A 16,704-nucleotide genomic window follows, 5' to 3' on the forward strand; every position below is an offset into this window, starting at 1 on the left:
AGTGCATAAGTATCAACTTCACCTTTGAGTGCATTTATTTATTATAGTCTTTTAAGCATGCATATATGTGTGTTGGAACCCTTGGAAAATTAGTTAACACTGCTTTTAAGACAGAATTGTAAGGTGACCTTTATTAGATTTTTCTATTACATCCTTGGCTTAATACATTCCAAAAATATTGTAATCTACAGTGTTAGTGTGGTTCAATACCTTTGAACTAAATTATTTGAGAAAACCATCTTGCATACCAGGAGAGCCTGAAATTGCTTTTTAGGCCTCAACATTTGAGTTGTAAAGGTTTTATGATTTGGGCAATTTCATGTATTTGAGGTCAACATTTAAAGTTTGGGTTTTTGGATAGTGAACGTAAGGTGACTTTCACAGAACCACAGAATTGGTAAGGTTGGAATGGACCACAGTGTATCATCTGGTTCAACCTCCCTGCTCTGCTAGGGTCATCATAGACCATATGGCACAGAACTGCATCTAGACTGTTAAATTCTAGACATCTTTTTCTATATAATGGTTTAGTGAAGAACTGAATTCATGGAATGAAGTAGAAATGTTAATTTCATTTATGTTACAGTAAAATAAGGATAAGCATAATACACTTGAAATTTACTTTTGTAGTGCTGCTTGGAGACTAAAAGGTGGTATAGTTTTCCATGCTATCTTGCCTACTGTTAGATCTCTAGCCTTTTTCTTTGTAAATCAGGACTTTAGTGAATTGCTCCAGTGTTTGATTTAATGTGAATGCATTTTTGTGTAATGAAATTGTGAAAAGATATGTATGCTTATTTTTTGTTGTGTACAAAACAGTGTAAACTGTAATTTGGTCTCCCCAGTTAAGTTCTTTTTATTTTTGTAGTTAGAGTTACCTTAAGTTGAAATCTCACAGAGCATCTTGTTTTTGTGCATCCACACATGCCAATAAGTGAATTATGGTGCCTTTCCCAAGCCTTGTATGAACAGGACTGGGGTAAGGGCACTGCTTTTTTTTACATCACACATTGGGAGCTTGAACTAGGTTCTAAAACATAAATTCTGTGCTTCTCAGGCACTTCTACTTGAGGTAACTGCAACACATTTTTTTTTTTACTTCAACAGAGATCTCTTTAGTATTTGTAAATTTCCAGCTAAACTTAAGTTTTTTTCTCTTGAGAAAAGTCATAAATACTTTATGACTTCTCAGGATGCAGATTACTGACTTACTAATAGTCTATTAGCAAACAAAGTCTTCAGAAAGCAAATCCTATTTGTAGGCACCATTTCTTTTGTAAGCTTAATTAACATATGCTTTGCATCTTTCTTCAGTGAAAAAAAAGACTTGCACTGTGTATTTAAAATCCTGCCTAGATGCACAAATTAGCTATAGGAATGATTTCAACCTTTTTTTTTTTCCGAAATTTGGACATGATGCCTGCTCTGAGCCCTAAGAAATTGAACATGAATCCCTCCTTTGCCAGCCGTTTTACAAAGCTGGTTTGCTTCCTTTGCAATGTTTAGCACTAGGAGGCACTCTAGGCAAAGAGAAAAGGTATGCAGCGCCAGCAGAGGAAACTAGAAGGCTTTGCAGTGCCAAGTGTTACTCTGGGTGGGAGGGGCAAGGTGAAGGGAGCCGAGACAGGTACTTTGGAGTGGTGTAGGTAAAGTAGTCAACTGTTCAGCATATGTTGTATAAAAAACAGGTTTGCAAACCTTGCACTCCTTAAACTTTGCTCGGATTCATTTTTTATGATTTACATACTGCACAGGAAGGTTTTCAATTTGTCTGGCTTTGTCACACGAATGGGGTTTTGCAAGATGAACCTGAAACTCTGTTGGTGTGCTTGTTTCTATTTCCAATTTGCTAATGTGCTTTTGTGAGACTTCATTCAACCAATACTTGGTTGAAAGATCTTCCCTGAACAAAGTTCTGCAGGCTGGAGAAGAATGCAGAGGCAGTGCCTTTATTCTCTACATTCAGAGTAGGTATATTTAAATAAAAACATGGACTTTATTTCATGTTTTGATACAGAGAATTAAAATCTCTCACAGATTAAAAGTAACAGTGATAATGGAGACACATTAATGGAGACATTCTGTCTGCTTGATGATAGTTTAGCCCTCTGCTGGTTTGAAACTTGGTTGCATCCAGCTACACTAGAATTAACTACTTTGAATGAAAATATTCTGTTTTGCTTAAGGGCTTAATGTGCCTGAGATGCATATAATTTAACTTTTAGAGACCTAGCTGCATTTATTGAAGTATTGCTCCTTTGTGCTTTCATAACCTCTTGGCTTTTTAGACATTAGCTTTTGTCTAGTTTTTGTATTAGCATCCTGCTTGTGATTATGGTGATGCAGCTTTGTACTGCATGTTTCTCAGCAATTCATATCAGTAATCAGTCCTATTGTGAACCTGGATCTTCTCTTTCGCTGATCTGTGGGCTATGACAACTGTATTCTCTTTCCTTTTGCAGAAAAGGAAAGAGAAAATGAAAATAAAGGAAAATGAAAAGAACATTTTTCTGAAATGAAAATGATATACATATGATGCTCAGAACAAGAATCAGAAAATGTGTATGGAAAAGTGAAATAATTTAATGTTCTACTTGCAGGCTTTAGTTTCAAGCTATACTTTGCAAAGGTCAATAGGGTGGGCTGGATTTTTGTTTTGTTTTATATTTTTGTTTGCTTGTTTGGTTGTTTTTTGTTTGATTTTGAGAAAAGATGGTGCTATAATACTGAAGGACTTTGCCAGTTTTGCTTGGCCTGCTTTTTTAGGACTGAGAGGAACATCAGGGGCCATTCTCCAAACACAGTTTTGCATTATTCTGCAGTATTCTTAATCAACTTGAGCCTGGTGTCGCAAGGGGGGAGAACTTGAGTCCTGTAGATGGCAGGTGGCAAAATGCCTTTATAGGGCTGTGAAGAACTGTGCAAAATAAGGAACTATAAGCCTTGTGCATGCTTGTATTACATTTTAGACTGTTTCTGCTTGAAATAACCTCTAGTGATCTTAATTTTTTAACCGTTTTAGCATTTAAGCAGAACCAGAAGTGGAAAAGTGGGTACAGTGGACTGCTTTGGTATTGCCAGAGTCAATAACAGCCCCATTTTGCCTTAAAACATGATTGTTGCTGTGAATAGTCAGAAAAAGGCTTCCTCAAAAAACAGAAGAAAATTCCGTAGAAGGTCAGAATTTGGGTGAATCCAGTTTTATGGAATTAAGTTACTTGAAAACATTTGCAGCACTGCCTCAAAAGTATAGACTGTGGTTAAAATCTTCAGTTTTTAATGTTGTCAGAAGATGTGGATTGGAAATTATTGCTCACTTCTCAAATATACATGCTTGAATAGTATTAAAGATGATTTCAAAAAAAGCAAAGATTGCAATTACTGCTGTGAATGCCTACTAACTAATGATGAATCAAAACTAGAGATGTGACAGTCTGTTATGATTTTCTTTTGGAGACAGAGTTTATTGGCAGAAAGCTTAGTATACTAAATAACACTTTAGAAGTTTCTTTTTTTCTGTTTCCTTGCAAAATAGAGTCCAAGTAGTCCAGGGTATAATAGAATAATATACTTCTAGGAGGTTGTGCTCTGATAAATTACAGTCTTGATATCGGCACTGTGTTTTTGGATTTTACAGAGGTGTTTTGCCAAAATTCTGTTATGCAAAGTACTAACCATACAGTAGGATGTTCTGAGACTGAATTTTTTTAATATGCTACAAGGGTTTTCTGTCGCAGTGGGCGAAGGTGGTAGAGTGCCACAACCTTCCCAGAGAAGTGTCTTTAAAAAGACGTCCTGGGTGCACATGCACATCTTGCTCTTGTCGAGTGATTTCAGCTCTCAGGAGATTCCAGCCACAAGCAACGCAGAAGGAATGGACAGAGTCTTCGTATGGGGTTACGTGGAGGGTCTTTATTGAGCTCCTACCGTGAAGGGGTCCAGGGACAAAGAACTCCTTTAGGCAGAGAGAGCAGGGGTTTATATAGGGATAGCGAGGAGCAGGGCAGAACATCAGAACGAATGAGATGAGGGCACAGGGACGGAACAAAGGAGAAGGGCCAATGGGATCAACATAGAATCAACATATGGCAACAATGCATTCTGGGGCATGCTTTTTTCCTCGCCATGACCAAAGCTGCTGCTTAAGGGTTGTCCCTCCAGGGGAGCATGGTAAGCTTTTCCCCAGCCGGTTTACCATCCTTCAGAGTTTTCCACATTCATTATTCATTCAGGAAAAGAGATTTCCCTAATAATGATTGAACTCTAGTCTTGTGGAATTCTGTATAGACTCTGACATCAGTTGTAGTGAGCTTTAGGGATATTGAATAAATAAACAAGCTCACAATACTGGAATTTATTTACTTTCTTTTTATATCTAAATTATCATCTGTGAAGTGAATAAAGCATGTTAGAATACTTCTTAGCATGAGATGAAGCTGTGGAATTATTGCTTCTATTTTGTAAATTAAAATGAGTTTCAGTGGATTTGTGCATCCTGTGCACGAGTGAATAAATCTCAACACTGCTGTTTGAGTGTTCTTTTGAAACAATTTACAGCTATTCAGGTTTTCTGGGAGCAAATCTTAACTTTTAATTTTTTTATTTTTACATTTTATTTATGAAGTTAGAAGTGCCTGACTGCGGCATTGTGTTCTTCTCCCCGGTCCTGGGTGGCTCTGGAGCCCGGCTAGGCTCTGCACTTTGTCCGGGAGACTGGGGCTGCTGCGACTTCGGAGGCTCTAGCGCTGAGCCTCTGCGTGGGTTTGCCGCGTTCTGTAGCCGACGCTGAGAGTAGATAAAGGGACGAAGGAAGGCACACCTTGTCCTGCGTGGCTGGAGAATGTTTATTGCCGCATGGCCGCTGCGGTGGCTGGAGTGGCGTCCCCTAGCGTGTGCGTGGTCAAGATGGCGACAAGATTTCAAAGGAAGCATGAAGTTATATAGGGGGCGGGCAAATAGGGGCGGAAGCCCCCCTTACCCAGTGGGGACAGGCAACAGGGGAGTGACGTGGACCACGGCAGCCAGCGGGAACATAATAGGGGTGGGTACAGGGTTCCGGGACAAATAGGAATACAAGGATGGGGTGACTGTCACAGAACTTTCAGGAACGAACAGGGGGTGACTACAAGACTGACATGGGAAAGCTCCAATGGTGAGTGACTCAGAGCGAACTATCGTGGGGGGGAAATGGGGGTACATAGAACTGGCTAACTAACATTTATTAAAACCCCTAACTGAACCAATCTGGGATGCAACACCTGACAGTCAGCTACTACACTGGTAGAAGTGTATAATAAATGTAAATAGTGAGATAATTAAATTAGCAAAGCCATCTCTGTGGGGTCTATGAAAAACAGTTTAAAGAAACTGTTCTCTAGGGTTTACAGTTTGGAACTACTCTTAGGTATATAAAGTGCCTGATATTATATATTAGTGTTCTATTCAGGAGAAACTCTTCATGACCCACTAATAACTGACTTGCATAGTAGTCATTCTTGGTTTGTTTCTGTCTGCTTGTTTTAGTGTGAATTACCTTTTTTTGTGCAGCTATTTTCCACTTCAAAGTTTACTCAGCAGGTATAGGGAGGAGTGTTATAGTACATTCATTAATATGGTTTATGCATTTTATAGTGATTTTAGGCAAAGAAATAGAAGCTACAGGATGTATTGGAAGAAATTCACATCTGTTTGTCAGTTCTTTTTCCTTTCCAGAAAATAAACATGTGAATTCCTAAGTTCCTAAGTGAATTCCTAGGTACTTTTTTTTGTGAAATTCTTCTATCAAAATATATAGCTATTTCTCAATTATCATATAATTTTTTTTTTTCTTCGCAGCTTTTGAAGAGCTTGAGAAGGCTGTAAGTATTGCTCAAAAGACAGAGGAAGCCCGGAAAAAACTGCAAACAGAAATGGATGAAAAAATTAAAGCAGTAGAAAAGGCAAGTGAAGAAGAGAGAGTAAATCTTCAGCGGGAATTAACCAGAGTGAAAGAAGAGGTGGTTGAGATTATGAAGGTAAAAACTTTATTACAGTTAAGCCATTGTTGTAAAATATATCAGTATGATAGAACTCTGTTATAAAGCTTTTGCTAGTTAATAAAACCCATAAAAATTATTTTATGTGATTAAAGATTTACTTAATGAAAAATAGAAAACTCTTCATAGATGTTTTTTCTTCAGCAATTTAAATCAGTTCATTAATGGCATGTAAAAATAAATAGTATTACTCTTTGCTTCACAGTATTTAATAAAATTATTTATTAGAAGTATACTTGAGACTGTAAACAGAGACAAGAAGACATTAATTGCAGGAAGCTCACACATCTCCACCAGGATCTTGGGTTTTAATCACTTTTAGCTTTTAATCATTATCCTAGCTGAGTCTGTGTAAATGTTTAAGAACTTGTTACCATATTGTTTGCGGGTTAAAATAATTTCCTTCATTGGGTGTATTTATATAGGAATTGCTGGAATATTTCACATGCCTTGCAAAGCTGTAAATTTGAACACCCTTAAGTTACAGTTCTTGTAATAACATTCATAATGGTATTAATTTTTCTAAGAGAATACACTGATGCTTTAAGGGGACCACTGACGTGCTTTACATTATTCTTAAATAAAACATGTGTGTAGGTTGTAGATAACTGTCTACATAGAGTATTACCACTTGACTTTCTGGCTTATAAAATAAGAATACTGGGAAAGCTACAAAAAAGTTCCTTTTCCAAAGTATTATCATGTTTGAACTGAAAACATCAAGTTTGCCTTGGAAGAAGAGTCTTTAAAAAATGTGGTGTTTCCTTTAGTACAACTATGAAAGACTTGAGAAGGAAGATGGATAACTTAAAGCTTGAAAATAAGAACTGTCAGGGCTTAATATTAAGTACTCCAAGTGATCATAACTTATTCAAAAAGAGCAAAGAGATGGTTCCAGTTTCTTCTGTCTGTTGCACTATTTTCTTATTAAGAAAAAATATAAAGTGTTTTGTTAGTTAATATTTCAAAATTAGTTTTTTCTGACTTTGATTCACAGAAATCTTCAGAGGAACGAGTTGCTGAACTAGAAAAAATACATAAAAAAGAACTGGCTACCAAAGATCAGGAGCTAAATGAGAGATTACAGGCTCAAGAAAAGGTATTCCAGGAGAAGATGAAGGCAGCTCTTGTAAGTAAAACTAAAATGCATAAAAAGACATTTCTCTAAGTGTGAGTTTGGATTAGCAGTCTTGAGCTAATTGTCTTGAACTATTCCACAGTGAGAGTCCTCCTGTGCTCAAAGATAGGAGTGCTTTCCAAAAGTCAAATAGCTCAGAGACTTCAGCACCATGAAAAGAAAGCAGCTGCAATGACCCAGACTGAGTAATGATAACTTATCACTGTCAGTGTTCAGTAACAGCTGTATCTTGTGGAAACTATTTTTTTGAAATTTTTTTAGACTTGCTTTTTTAATATCTATCCGTGGATCATTGGCAATCAGGCCCAGGAACTAAAGTAAAAGAAATACAAAAAGTGAAGCTGTTTGAAAAGTGTTTGTATAGTTGTATCTGGTTATATTATGTTATGTGAGCAGGGTTAACTATCCATGGTGTTTGACATAAGAAGAAGAATTTTCTTTGAGATCAGACTGAGAAGAATTATTGGAATTCTTTGCACTTTTTCATGAACTGTAATCCACTATAGATAATAATGTAATTTTCCCTAAATATTTGATATATATGTAACATATATGTATATATATAATCTATATATATTTGTTACAAATAATGGATTGGTTTTTGTACCCCTCTGTGATGGATAGTGACTAGGACTGAGAGACTTCAACAGCCCTGTCCTGAGTATATTCTTCTACCTGTTTCACAGGTTACTTCCTTAATTGTAAGAAACAAGCTTAAAATATCTTAGCAGTGGAATCAAGTGAGAACAGACTTTATTCCTGTCTTGGTTTACAAGGCAGGTGTCTGCCAGGGAAGGCAGAAAAAGCCTCCCTTGGAATGGAGAGTGTAAACTTCCTCCCTCTGAAGTTTTAGAATTGTGAAATTAAGGAACTCTCAGGCAAATATATGGGAATACGAATAACAGTTCTTTAGTAGTACGTATAATAAAGCAAACAAACAACAACAACTACAGCATTAACAACAAACAGAACCCAGAACCCAGTGACAGCCTTTTGGCTGCGGCACTTTCCCCTTTGGTGTAGTTACAGTCACAGCCGGCAGGGGCGCTGTTGGCTCCCGGTGGACAGGGCAGGTGCGATGATTGCCCCGCGGCTGCAGGGGGCGCTGTGGCGCGGGCTCGGGGAGCACGTGGCAATGGTGGCTTTTGTCCGAAGATGGGAAGGAGTGGAAGAGATGCTTTGCTTCACAAAACCTTGGGACAGCCAGTTCCTGTGCCCCTAGCAGGACTCTCAGAAAACAGCAAGCTGGGCCGGCAGGATATCTCAGAAAGCAGGGGCTGAGGGGATCCCAGCAGGGCAGGCAGAGCCGAGCTCAGGATCGTGGGCACCCGAGCAGATGGTGATAGGTCTCTTTTTTACCGAGGTAAGTGTTAATAAGGTCTCAGTTCTGTGGTTGTTCTCACGAGCAGAGACTCACCCCACGGTACAAGAAGCAGCTCTCGACTGGGCTCTGGCAGCAGCAGTGGAATTCCTTTCCCCAGGAGCAGCGGCTCTGACCCTCCTCCTCCGAAACCGAAAGAGAGTGCAGCCCCTTCCCCCAGCCAGAAAGAAAACAAAAAAAAAAACCTCCCAAAAAACCCAAAGAAGTTTCCCCCTCCCTGCTATCAGTGCTTATTAGCAACTCAATGGGAACAAAATTCCACAAATAACAAGGAAGGAACAGGAAAAAGAAAAACCCAAACCAAAACCCAGCCCCTAACAACTCATCTCAGATGTTATCCTCAATTAATAGTGGTAAATTAACCAAAATGGAAGGCTTGATTGCATTATGTTTTTCATGCGAAGACATGTGTGAGAAATGGATACTCACATTTCATAAATTTAGAAAGGTTTACTAAACTGTCTCAAAAATAAAACAGAAGACTGAATAGAGAAAGCGCCGAGAGGAGAGGATTTTCCCCACCATGTGCTCACCCACACAATGGAGGTTTTGCCTTTTAACACTTTAGCCTCTCCCAAAATTTTGTCCATCGATTCTTTCTTCACTGTCCAGTGTCCTCAAATCCTGATTGGAGGGCAGATGTCACTACAGTGACAAACCAACCCTCCCAAATGTCCCAACCCCAGCTGTCCCTTGATCACAACGCAGGGGGTAAAACATAACTATAAATCTATAAAACTTTTCTTAACCTATATACATGATATTTGTCTGTTAATTGTGAGAGTCAATCATCACATTACTCATCTATCACAAGGGGTTTCAAAAAAAAAAAAAGAAGTGATTTATTGCAGTGATGTTTTCACAAATTGAAAACAAACTCCATTTGTTTTTGTGTAGAAAATAAAGGTGATTAGTGTATGACTCCTATTTACTGACTTGAAAATATCCTATCATAATATTGTTGAAGGTATGATGACTATAGTTTATTGTTTAGTTGTACTTCTTCATGCAGGAAAAAAATCAGAGTGAGTGCTTAAATGTCCTTCAAGAGCAAGAGCAGCAAGAATCCCTAGCTTTAGAAGAATTAGAGCTGCAGAAGAAAGCCATACAGTCTGAGTGTGACAAGAAAGTTGAGAAGATGCATCAAGAAGTAGAGACTTGTAGAACTGTGAGTAAAGATTCCAAAAGACCAAGCATTTACAAGTATGTGTTTAACTGTGACAAGTTTACAAATGGTGATTTGTTGTGACTGGGTTTTGTGGGATTAAAGTGACAAAAGTTTAATATATTGACATGCTATTGTGCAGCCCCTAGTTTTCTTTTTAAGATTAAGATTTTTTAAGATAAGGCATGATGTCTTTAGAGGCTGATCTGGAATAGAGGCCAGACAGAGCTAAGAGAATAAAGTAGGTATTTATTGAAAGGCCTTAAAAGGACACACCTTGGGCAGTACAAGAGCCTGGCCAGGGCTACACCCAAGATGGATCCAAAATGGTCACTAGGACCAACACTTTTATAAGTTTTGGTCCATTTGCATATTGGGGTTAATTGTCCAATTACGGCTTCAGATTATGAAGTCCCATCCATCTTGTTTTCTCTCTTCAGTCCACTGTTGTTTATGCTTTTTGGGCCTGAAACTTGTAATGGTTGTCCTTGGTCTCAAGCTGAAAAACGATTGTTTGTCTATCTACTCTGTGAAGAGAGCTTACTAACACTTAATATGAAGCTCAAAGTTATACACCTAAGCAGCACAGAATCTGAAAAATATGAAAGCTAAAACTTAAGGCATCAGCAAAATATAGAAATACATTCGCTTTATAGCATTGTGTGGGATATGAATTCATATCCATTTATTTAATTTTTAGGTATGTTATAAAGAGGGGTTAAATTTCAGACTGTTTAATTTCTGGGTACTGCTACCTTACAAATGCTTATAAGGATACTTTAGTAAGTGTTACAAACGAGTGTTTGAAATCACTTTAAAAAATCAGCAGCAAGGGTATCATTGAAAACCAGATTTAATATTAAATGAGGTAGGTGAACAGCACAACAAAGTTCGTTGGCAAGATTCAGTCTACTACTTAGAGGGCAGTTAAAGCACACTAAGGAAAAACAAGCAACAACAAACCCAAACAAAATCCAGGCAATCAAACAGAAATGAACTGAGAACTGTCTAGTGCGGGGTGTGTGGGTGGGTGTGTGTGTGTTTAGGTGCGTGTGACAAAAGAACAGTGAGAGCACAGATGAAAATACTGTCTAAAAGTTTAACAACACTCAAACTTAAAAGTATTTTGACTTAAATTATACCTTAAACCTAACAATCTAACAAAGGAATAACACTTAACTTATACCTAACTCAACTTACAACCTTACCTTAACAATTTAAAAGAGGAATAACATTTAACAGCATTTAACCTATAAGTTAAAATTAGCAACTTAGCAAAGAAAACACTTAGCAGCATTCCACTTAGCTTACAACTCAATGACTTAACCTTACTACAGGTCTAACTTACGTAGATACCTAAGGTGCTTAAAAATCTAAGAAAGCAGCATTTCTCCTAGCTTTGCTATAGCATATGCTCATGTGCATGCACACAGACATAAAGGGTTAGCCAGCAAGGTGCCTGTGAAAATTTCCCCTCAAAGGTAAGTGAAATACTCACTTCGGATGCCTTTGCACCTCCCCAACAAGTGAAGGGTTGAGCCTCGAGGAGTGAGAATGTTGGCCCAGTATTCGTAATTTTTTTATCAATCCTCCAAGTAAAAAAATCTTAAGAGTGCACTAGTAATGACAGGTGTCCTACTTAGAGGAAGATTGCTGATTGCAGCCTGCTGTGGTCCAGGAGAGCTCAAAGGGCCCCATTTTGGACCGCTGTTTACAGGATCGCTAGAGAGTGGGATTTAGTCATAACAGTGTTTCATCCTGGTTGCAGTTGTGTTGGCACTTTCTTTGAAAGTGAGAACAGGGATATTATGCCATTCAAGCGAGAAAAATAGTTTCCAGTTCTTTTCGTAAGGAAAACCTGAGCTTGTTATACAGCAGCAGTTCCTGGGAAGAGACAGGGTTTTTGGTAAGCTTGGGAAGAGCTGAGTCCAGGTACTGTTTTTTCAAGGCTGAGGCCTAGCAAGCATTTCTCAGATATCAGTGCAGCCTGAGAGGAGGGGGGAGTGCACCACCACAGTAAGCAAAAAGATTTGCTTAAATTTTTGAAGTATCCTTTGCTTTATGTAATGAGTAAGATTGTATTTTCTGCTAATGCAAGTTTGTACATTATTCCACCACTCCCAGATACTTGTTTCAAAATTTTGCCTGAAGAGGCATTAAAGCTTTACGGCAGCATTTCCATGGCAGGTAGAATTATGATAAATCAGTAGGTACGTACAAAACGCCATAATACTATTGTAAATTCCCTATATTTTTCATCCTATATGTTGGTACTTTAGTTTAAGAAGAAAATGTGAACATACCTCTCATAAATATCACTACTTACTTTATTTGAATTTGTTACATTATTTTCAGTTTTTTGTGTTTATTTTCACTGCAGTGAGATAGGGAGTTTTTTATTAATTAGCTAACTCTCCATAATGGAAGCAAAAGTGAGAACAAACCAGATGAATGAAAGGCTTATTGAAGAAGTTGACATTCACTAAAAATAATGGAATAAGTAACCTGTACTCATGTGAACCTGGTAAGATTTTTTATAATCAAATTTTTACCTTTTGAATATTCATATTCTTTTTAAACTGTATTCTAACAGAGGATTCTTGAACTGGAAAGCTCTCTTGCAAAGTATTTGCAAGATGACAGAAAGCAGTCAGAGGAATTAAATACTCTTCTAGAGTCTGCAAAAAAACAGCACAGTAAGGAAATAAACAATATGGTTGAAAAACACAGTAAAGAACTGGAGAATGTGAAACAGCATCAAGAAAAGATTTGGACAGAAAAACTTGAAATTTTAAAGCAACAACAGATAACTGAAATAGAAAAAATAAGAGAGAAACAACAACAAGAGATACAAACCATTTTGAAAGAGAAAGAAACCATTTTCTGTGCACACATAGAAGAGATGAATGAAAAAACATTAGAAAAACTTGATGTGAAACAAACAGAATTAGAAGCTCTGTCTTCTGAGCTATCAGAAGCACTAAAAATACGTCATGATTTAGAGCAAGAGCTCTCAGAATTAAATAGTAAAGTGTGTGAAGCTAAGCAAGAATTGAAAGGAAAGTTGGAAGAAGAGAGGAAACGGCACAATGAAGTGATTGAAACAATGTTAAAAGAGCATGAAATGTCTATTCAAGGTGTTGAGAAGGTACTCAAAGAGGAGCTCAACAAGCTCAAACAATCACTGGAGGAGAAGGACAGACATTTGGAGGAGTTAAGAGCACATGAATGGAAAATGAAGGAATCTGCAGAAAGATCTAAAGCTGAACTTGTCCAAGTGACTGCAAAGCTAGAGGAGCAAAGCAATGAATATATGAAGAAAGTAACCACTCTAACACAGCAATATGAATGTCAGCTGAAGGACCTACAAAGAAAGGCTGATGAGATGAAGAGAAGTCTGACTGAGAAGGAAAATGAAATGGAGCACATGAAGAAATTACAGAACAAGCAAGTGGAAGAGCTTAAACAGAAACTGTTAGCTGCAGAGGAGAGAATTAGTACTTTGCAAGGAGAGTATGAAAGTAAACTGAAATATCAGGAGAAGAAAGTCGAGAAAATGAAACAGAAATCAAAAGATATGCAGGAAACTTTCAAAAATAAACTTGCCGAGCAGGAAGCTAAACTAAAAAAAGAGCTTGAAAACAAGCAGTTGGAATTCAGTCAGAAAGAGAGTGAATTCCATACTAAAATTTTTGAAATGGCACATGCCAGCTCCTCTGGAATCGATGCAGTGTCAAAACTGGAATCTAATCAGAAAGAGCAACTAGAGAGTTTTGCTGAGGACCACATAAGGAAATTGGAAGAAGTAGTCCAAAGTTGGGAAAAGAAACTTAATCAGCAGATCGAAGAGCTCAAGGAACAACATGCTATGGAGCTGCACGAGAAAGAGCAGGAAGTTGGAGACCTGAAACAGAAGCTTTTCATCTTCAGTGCTGAAAAGGAGGACTCCAGAACAGAAATAATCCAACTGAAGGAAGAACGAGTGAAAAGGGAGGAATGCCTGAAGGAATTGCAAGAACAGCTAAAGCAGTCAGTGGCTAAGATGAATGCTTTGTCAGATAAGGAAAGTGACATGAAGACACAGTTGAAAAAATTGGAAAGTGATCTTAAACAGTCCCTGAAACAGCAGACAGGACTTCAGGAACAACTCAATAAACAGAAAACAGTTGAAGAGAAGGACAAAGCCACAATTACTGAGCTGGCTGGTACATTGAGAACTCTTGAAGGAAAACTGCAAACTGTGCAATCTTCTCAGTATAAAGATCATGAAAATTATGACCAAAAAATAGAGACAATTCAGCTAAAAGAAACAGAGTTTAAAAGGTTGTCAGGAGAACTTACAGCCCAGTTAAATGCTTGGAAGAATGCTGAGGCTTTGTTGCAAACTAAAGGCAATGAATTAATTGAAAAATGTAGTGGGAAAATTGGCATAATAACATGTAAAATTGCAGACTGTGAGCGTCAAACTGCAAAGGTTAAAGAAGCAATATTAATCAAAACAAGTAAGATAACTGAACTAGAAGCTAAGCTTAGAGAAATAACAGAGCATCATTCTGCTGATAGTATTTCTTTACAAAAGTCAATGCAAGAACTGCAGAAGAAGGACAATTTAATTATGTCCATGAGAGCTGACATTGCAGGACTTGTAACAGAAAATGAACAATTGCAAAAAGAGGGAGGACATCAGCAGCAAGCAGCATCAGAGAAAGAAACTTGCATAACACAGCTGAGGAAAGAGTTATCTGAAAATATCAATGCTGTCACATCAATGAGGGAAGAACTCCAGGAAAAACAATCTGAAGTGTCTGCTGTCAACAAAACAGTTACTGACCTTAATGTTAGACTTGAAAGCACAGTAAGTTTAACAGAGAAGGAAGCAGCCATATCTCTGTTAAGCAAACAACATCAAGAGGATCGGTTGCAGTTGTTAAATCAAGTAGAAGAGTTATCATCCAGAGTTGAGATGCTGAGTCAAGAAAAAGCATCAGCTCTTGATCAGATAGATCATTGCATGGCCCAGCTGTCAGAGTGGAAGATGAAAGCACAAACCAGGTTTACACAAAATCATGATACTATCAAAGATTTGCAGAGCAAACTTGAATTAAGCAATACTGAAGCAAATAAAAAAGTTGAAGAGCTAAATAAACTGAAGGAACAGCTGGCTAAACAAAACAAGAATCTTGATTGTTTAAAAAGTGAATTGGAACAAAAGCAAAACAGGAGGGAAAAGGAAGAAAATGAGTTAACCTCAAAGTTAAAAAAACAAGCAGCAAAAATTGCTGAACTAGAAAAAGACATTGCTCAGAAAACCTTAGAAAATGATTCCTTGTTGGAGGAACTTAAAAAGTGTAATGAACAAAAACACACAGAGAAAGAAGAAATAGCTTGGCAACTCCATCAGGCAGAGAAGGTGGCTTTTGAAAAGGAGAATAGATTTAAGAAGGCTGAAGAAAAAGCGCTTAATCTTGAGAAGCAAATAAGTTCACTGAAAGCTGATTTTGAAGCAAAGGAGAAGGAATTTGATCAAATGAAGTCAGTAATACTTAAAAGGAAAGAGGAAGAACTGAAAGAATTAGAAGAGAGACTGAATGCAGAGAACAGCACTAAGCTGGCTGATCTGAAAAAGAAAGCAGAGCAAAAAATACGTTGTATTAGAAAGCAATTACTGTCTCAGATGGAAGAAAAGGAACAGCAATTTAAGCAAGATAGGGAGGATCAGTTACAAAAGTTGGAGCAGAAAGTACAGGAAAGAGAAGCCAAAATTGAGTCCTTAGAAGAAAAAATTAAGTCAACAAGAGATTCCACAGAATTAGAGAAGGAGATGGTAGAAAAACTAGAGAGTTTAAAAGCTGCTGTAGAACAAGAAAAAAATAACTTACTTGAGAGTGTGCAACAGACATACAAAGAGAAAATGCAGGTGTTACAGAAGGGCTTAACCGAAAAAGATGCATTATTACAGAAGTATGAGAAAGAACAACGAGAGAGTAATGACTGTCATCTAGAACTGCAAAACAAACAGAAAGAACTCCTTAAAAAACTAGAATGTGTTGAGAAGAGCCGTCAGGAAGAGCAGGGTAGGACCAAAAGTCTCAGGAAAGAACTTGAGGAGCAAACAAAAAAATATTCATTGTTAGTGGATGAGCATGCTTGTTGTGGAAATGTTTTAACAAGCAGTATGGAAGAATTGAAAGTTAAAGAACAAAAAAATCTTGATATGGAGAATATAATTGGAGACTTACAGAAAAAAATGCAGGAAAAGGAGGCAGTCAATCAGTCTTTAGAACAGAAGATAAAAGAGTTAGAAAATAATATAGTGAAGGAAAATGAAATGCTTAAGATTGAGATGGAAGATATGACTTTAAGATATGAAGAAAAGCTAAAATGTCTACAGCAACAGTTGGGTGAAAGAAATGACAGTCTGAAAGCTTTTGAGGAAAATGCTGAAGAAAAGTGCGGATCTGTTTTGGAGCTGCAGAAGTTAGTAGTTGATATGCAGAACCAGAAGAAGGACTTACAGACTAAACTGGAAGAGACGGAAGGAGAGAAACAGAAACTACACAAAGAGGTGAACCGTCTTCAAAAAGACATACATGCTCTGCGAAAGGAACATCAGCAAGAGCTTGACATAGTAAAGAAGGAGTCATTAGAGGATATGGAGCAAAAAATCAGGTAAATTCTTTGTTCCTGACCGTGTTACCATTTCTGTATTTTATCTCTAGCCACTAAAACCTCAAGAATACTTTTCTAAAGCTCAGTTTAAAACAAGGAAATAATGAATGATTTTTTTTTTTAGTTGTTCTAAATAGACTTAGAGAAACAGAAAGAAAAGAGATTTGACATTTGGCAGAGTAATTCCGTTTCTGATCTGTTTCAAGTGGTGGTAATTTTCAACATTGCTGAAGCATATAATAAATTCTATTTTTCTCAAAGCAGACACAAAGTTTATTAAAACTTAGTACTGAGAGAGCTTCATGTTCAGTTGATA

General features: G+C 37.5%; 1 protein-coding gene across 7 annotated transcripts in view; it reads left to right on the plus strand.

Moving 5' to 3' along the window:
• Window positions 1–16,704, plus strand: part of GOLGA4 (golgin A4) — a 72,450-nt gene that overhangs the window by 34,237 nt on the left and 21,509 nt on the right. For all 7 annotated transcript variants that reach the window (XR_008440117.1, XR_008440118.1, XM_053995406.1 and 4 more), the window contains 4 exons: window positions 5,836–6,014; window positions 7,033–7,164; window positions 9,567–9,722; window positions 12,313–16,388. Coding sequence is in view for 5 of the 7 variants with exons in the window: in XM_053995406.1 (XP_053851381.1) it covers window positions 5,836–6,014; window positions 7,033–7,164; window positions 9,567–9,722; window positions 12,313–16,388 (4,543 nt within the window). In the remaining 2 variants the exon portion in view is untranslated. The remainder of the gene's footprint in view (window positions 1–5,835; window positions 6,015–7,032; window positions 7,165–9,566; window positions 9,723–12,312; window positions 16,389–16,704) is intronic.

This window comes from Vidua macroura, chromosome 1 (genome assembly GCF_024509145.1).
Source record: "Vidua macroura isolate BioBank_ID:100142 chromosome 1, ASM2450914v1, whole genome shotgun sequence".
NCBI classification, from domain to species: domain Eukaryota; kingdom Metazoa; phylum Chordata; class Aves; order Passeriformes; family Viduidae; genus Vidua; species Vidua macroura.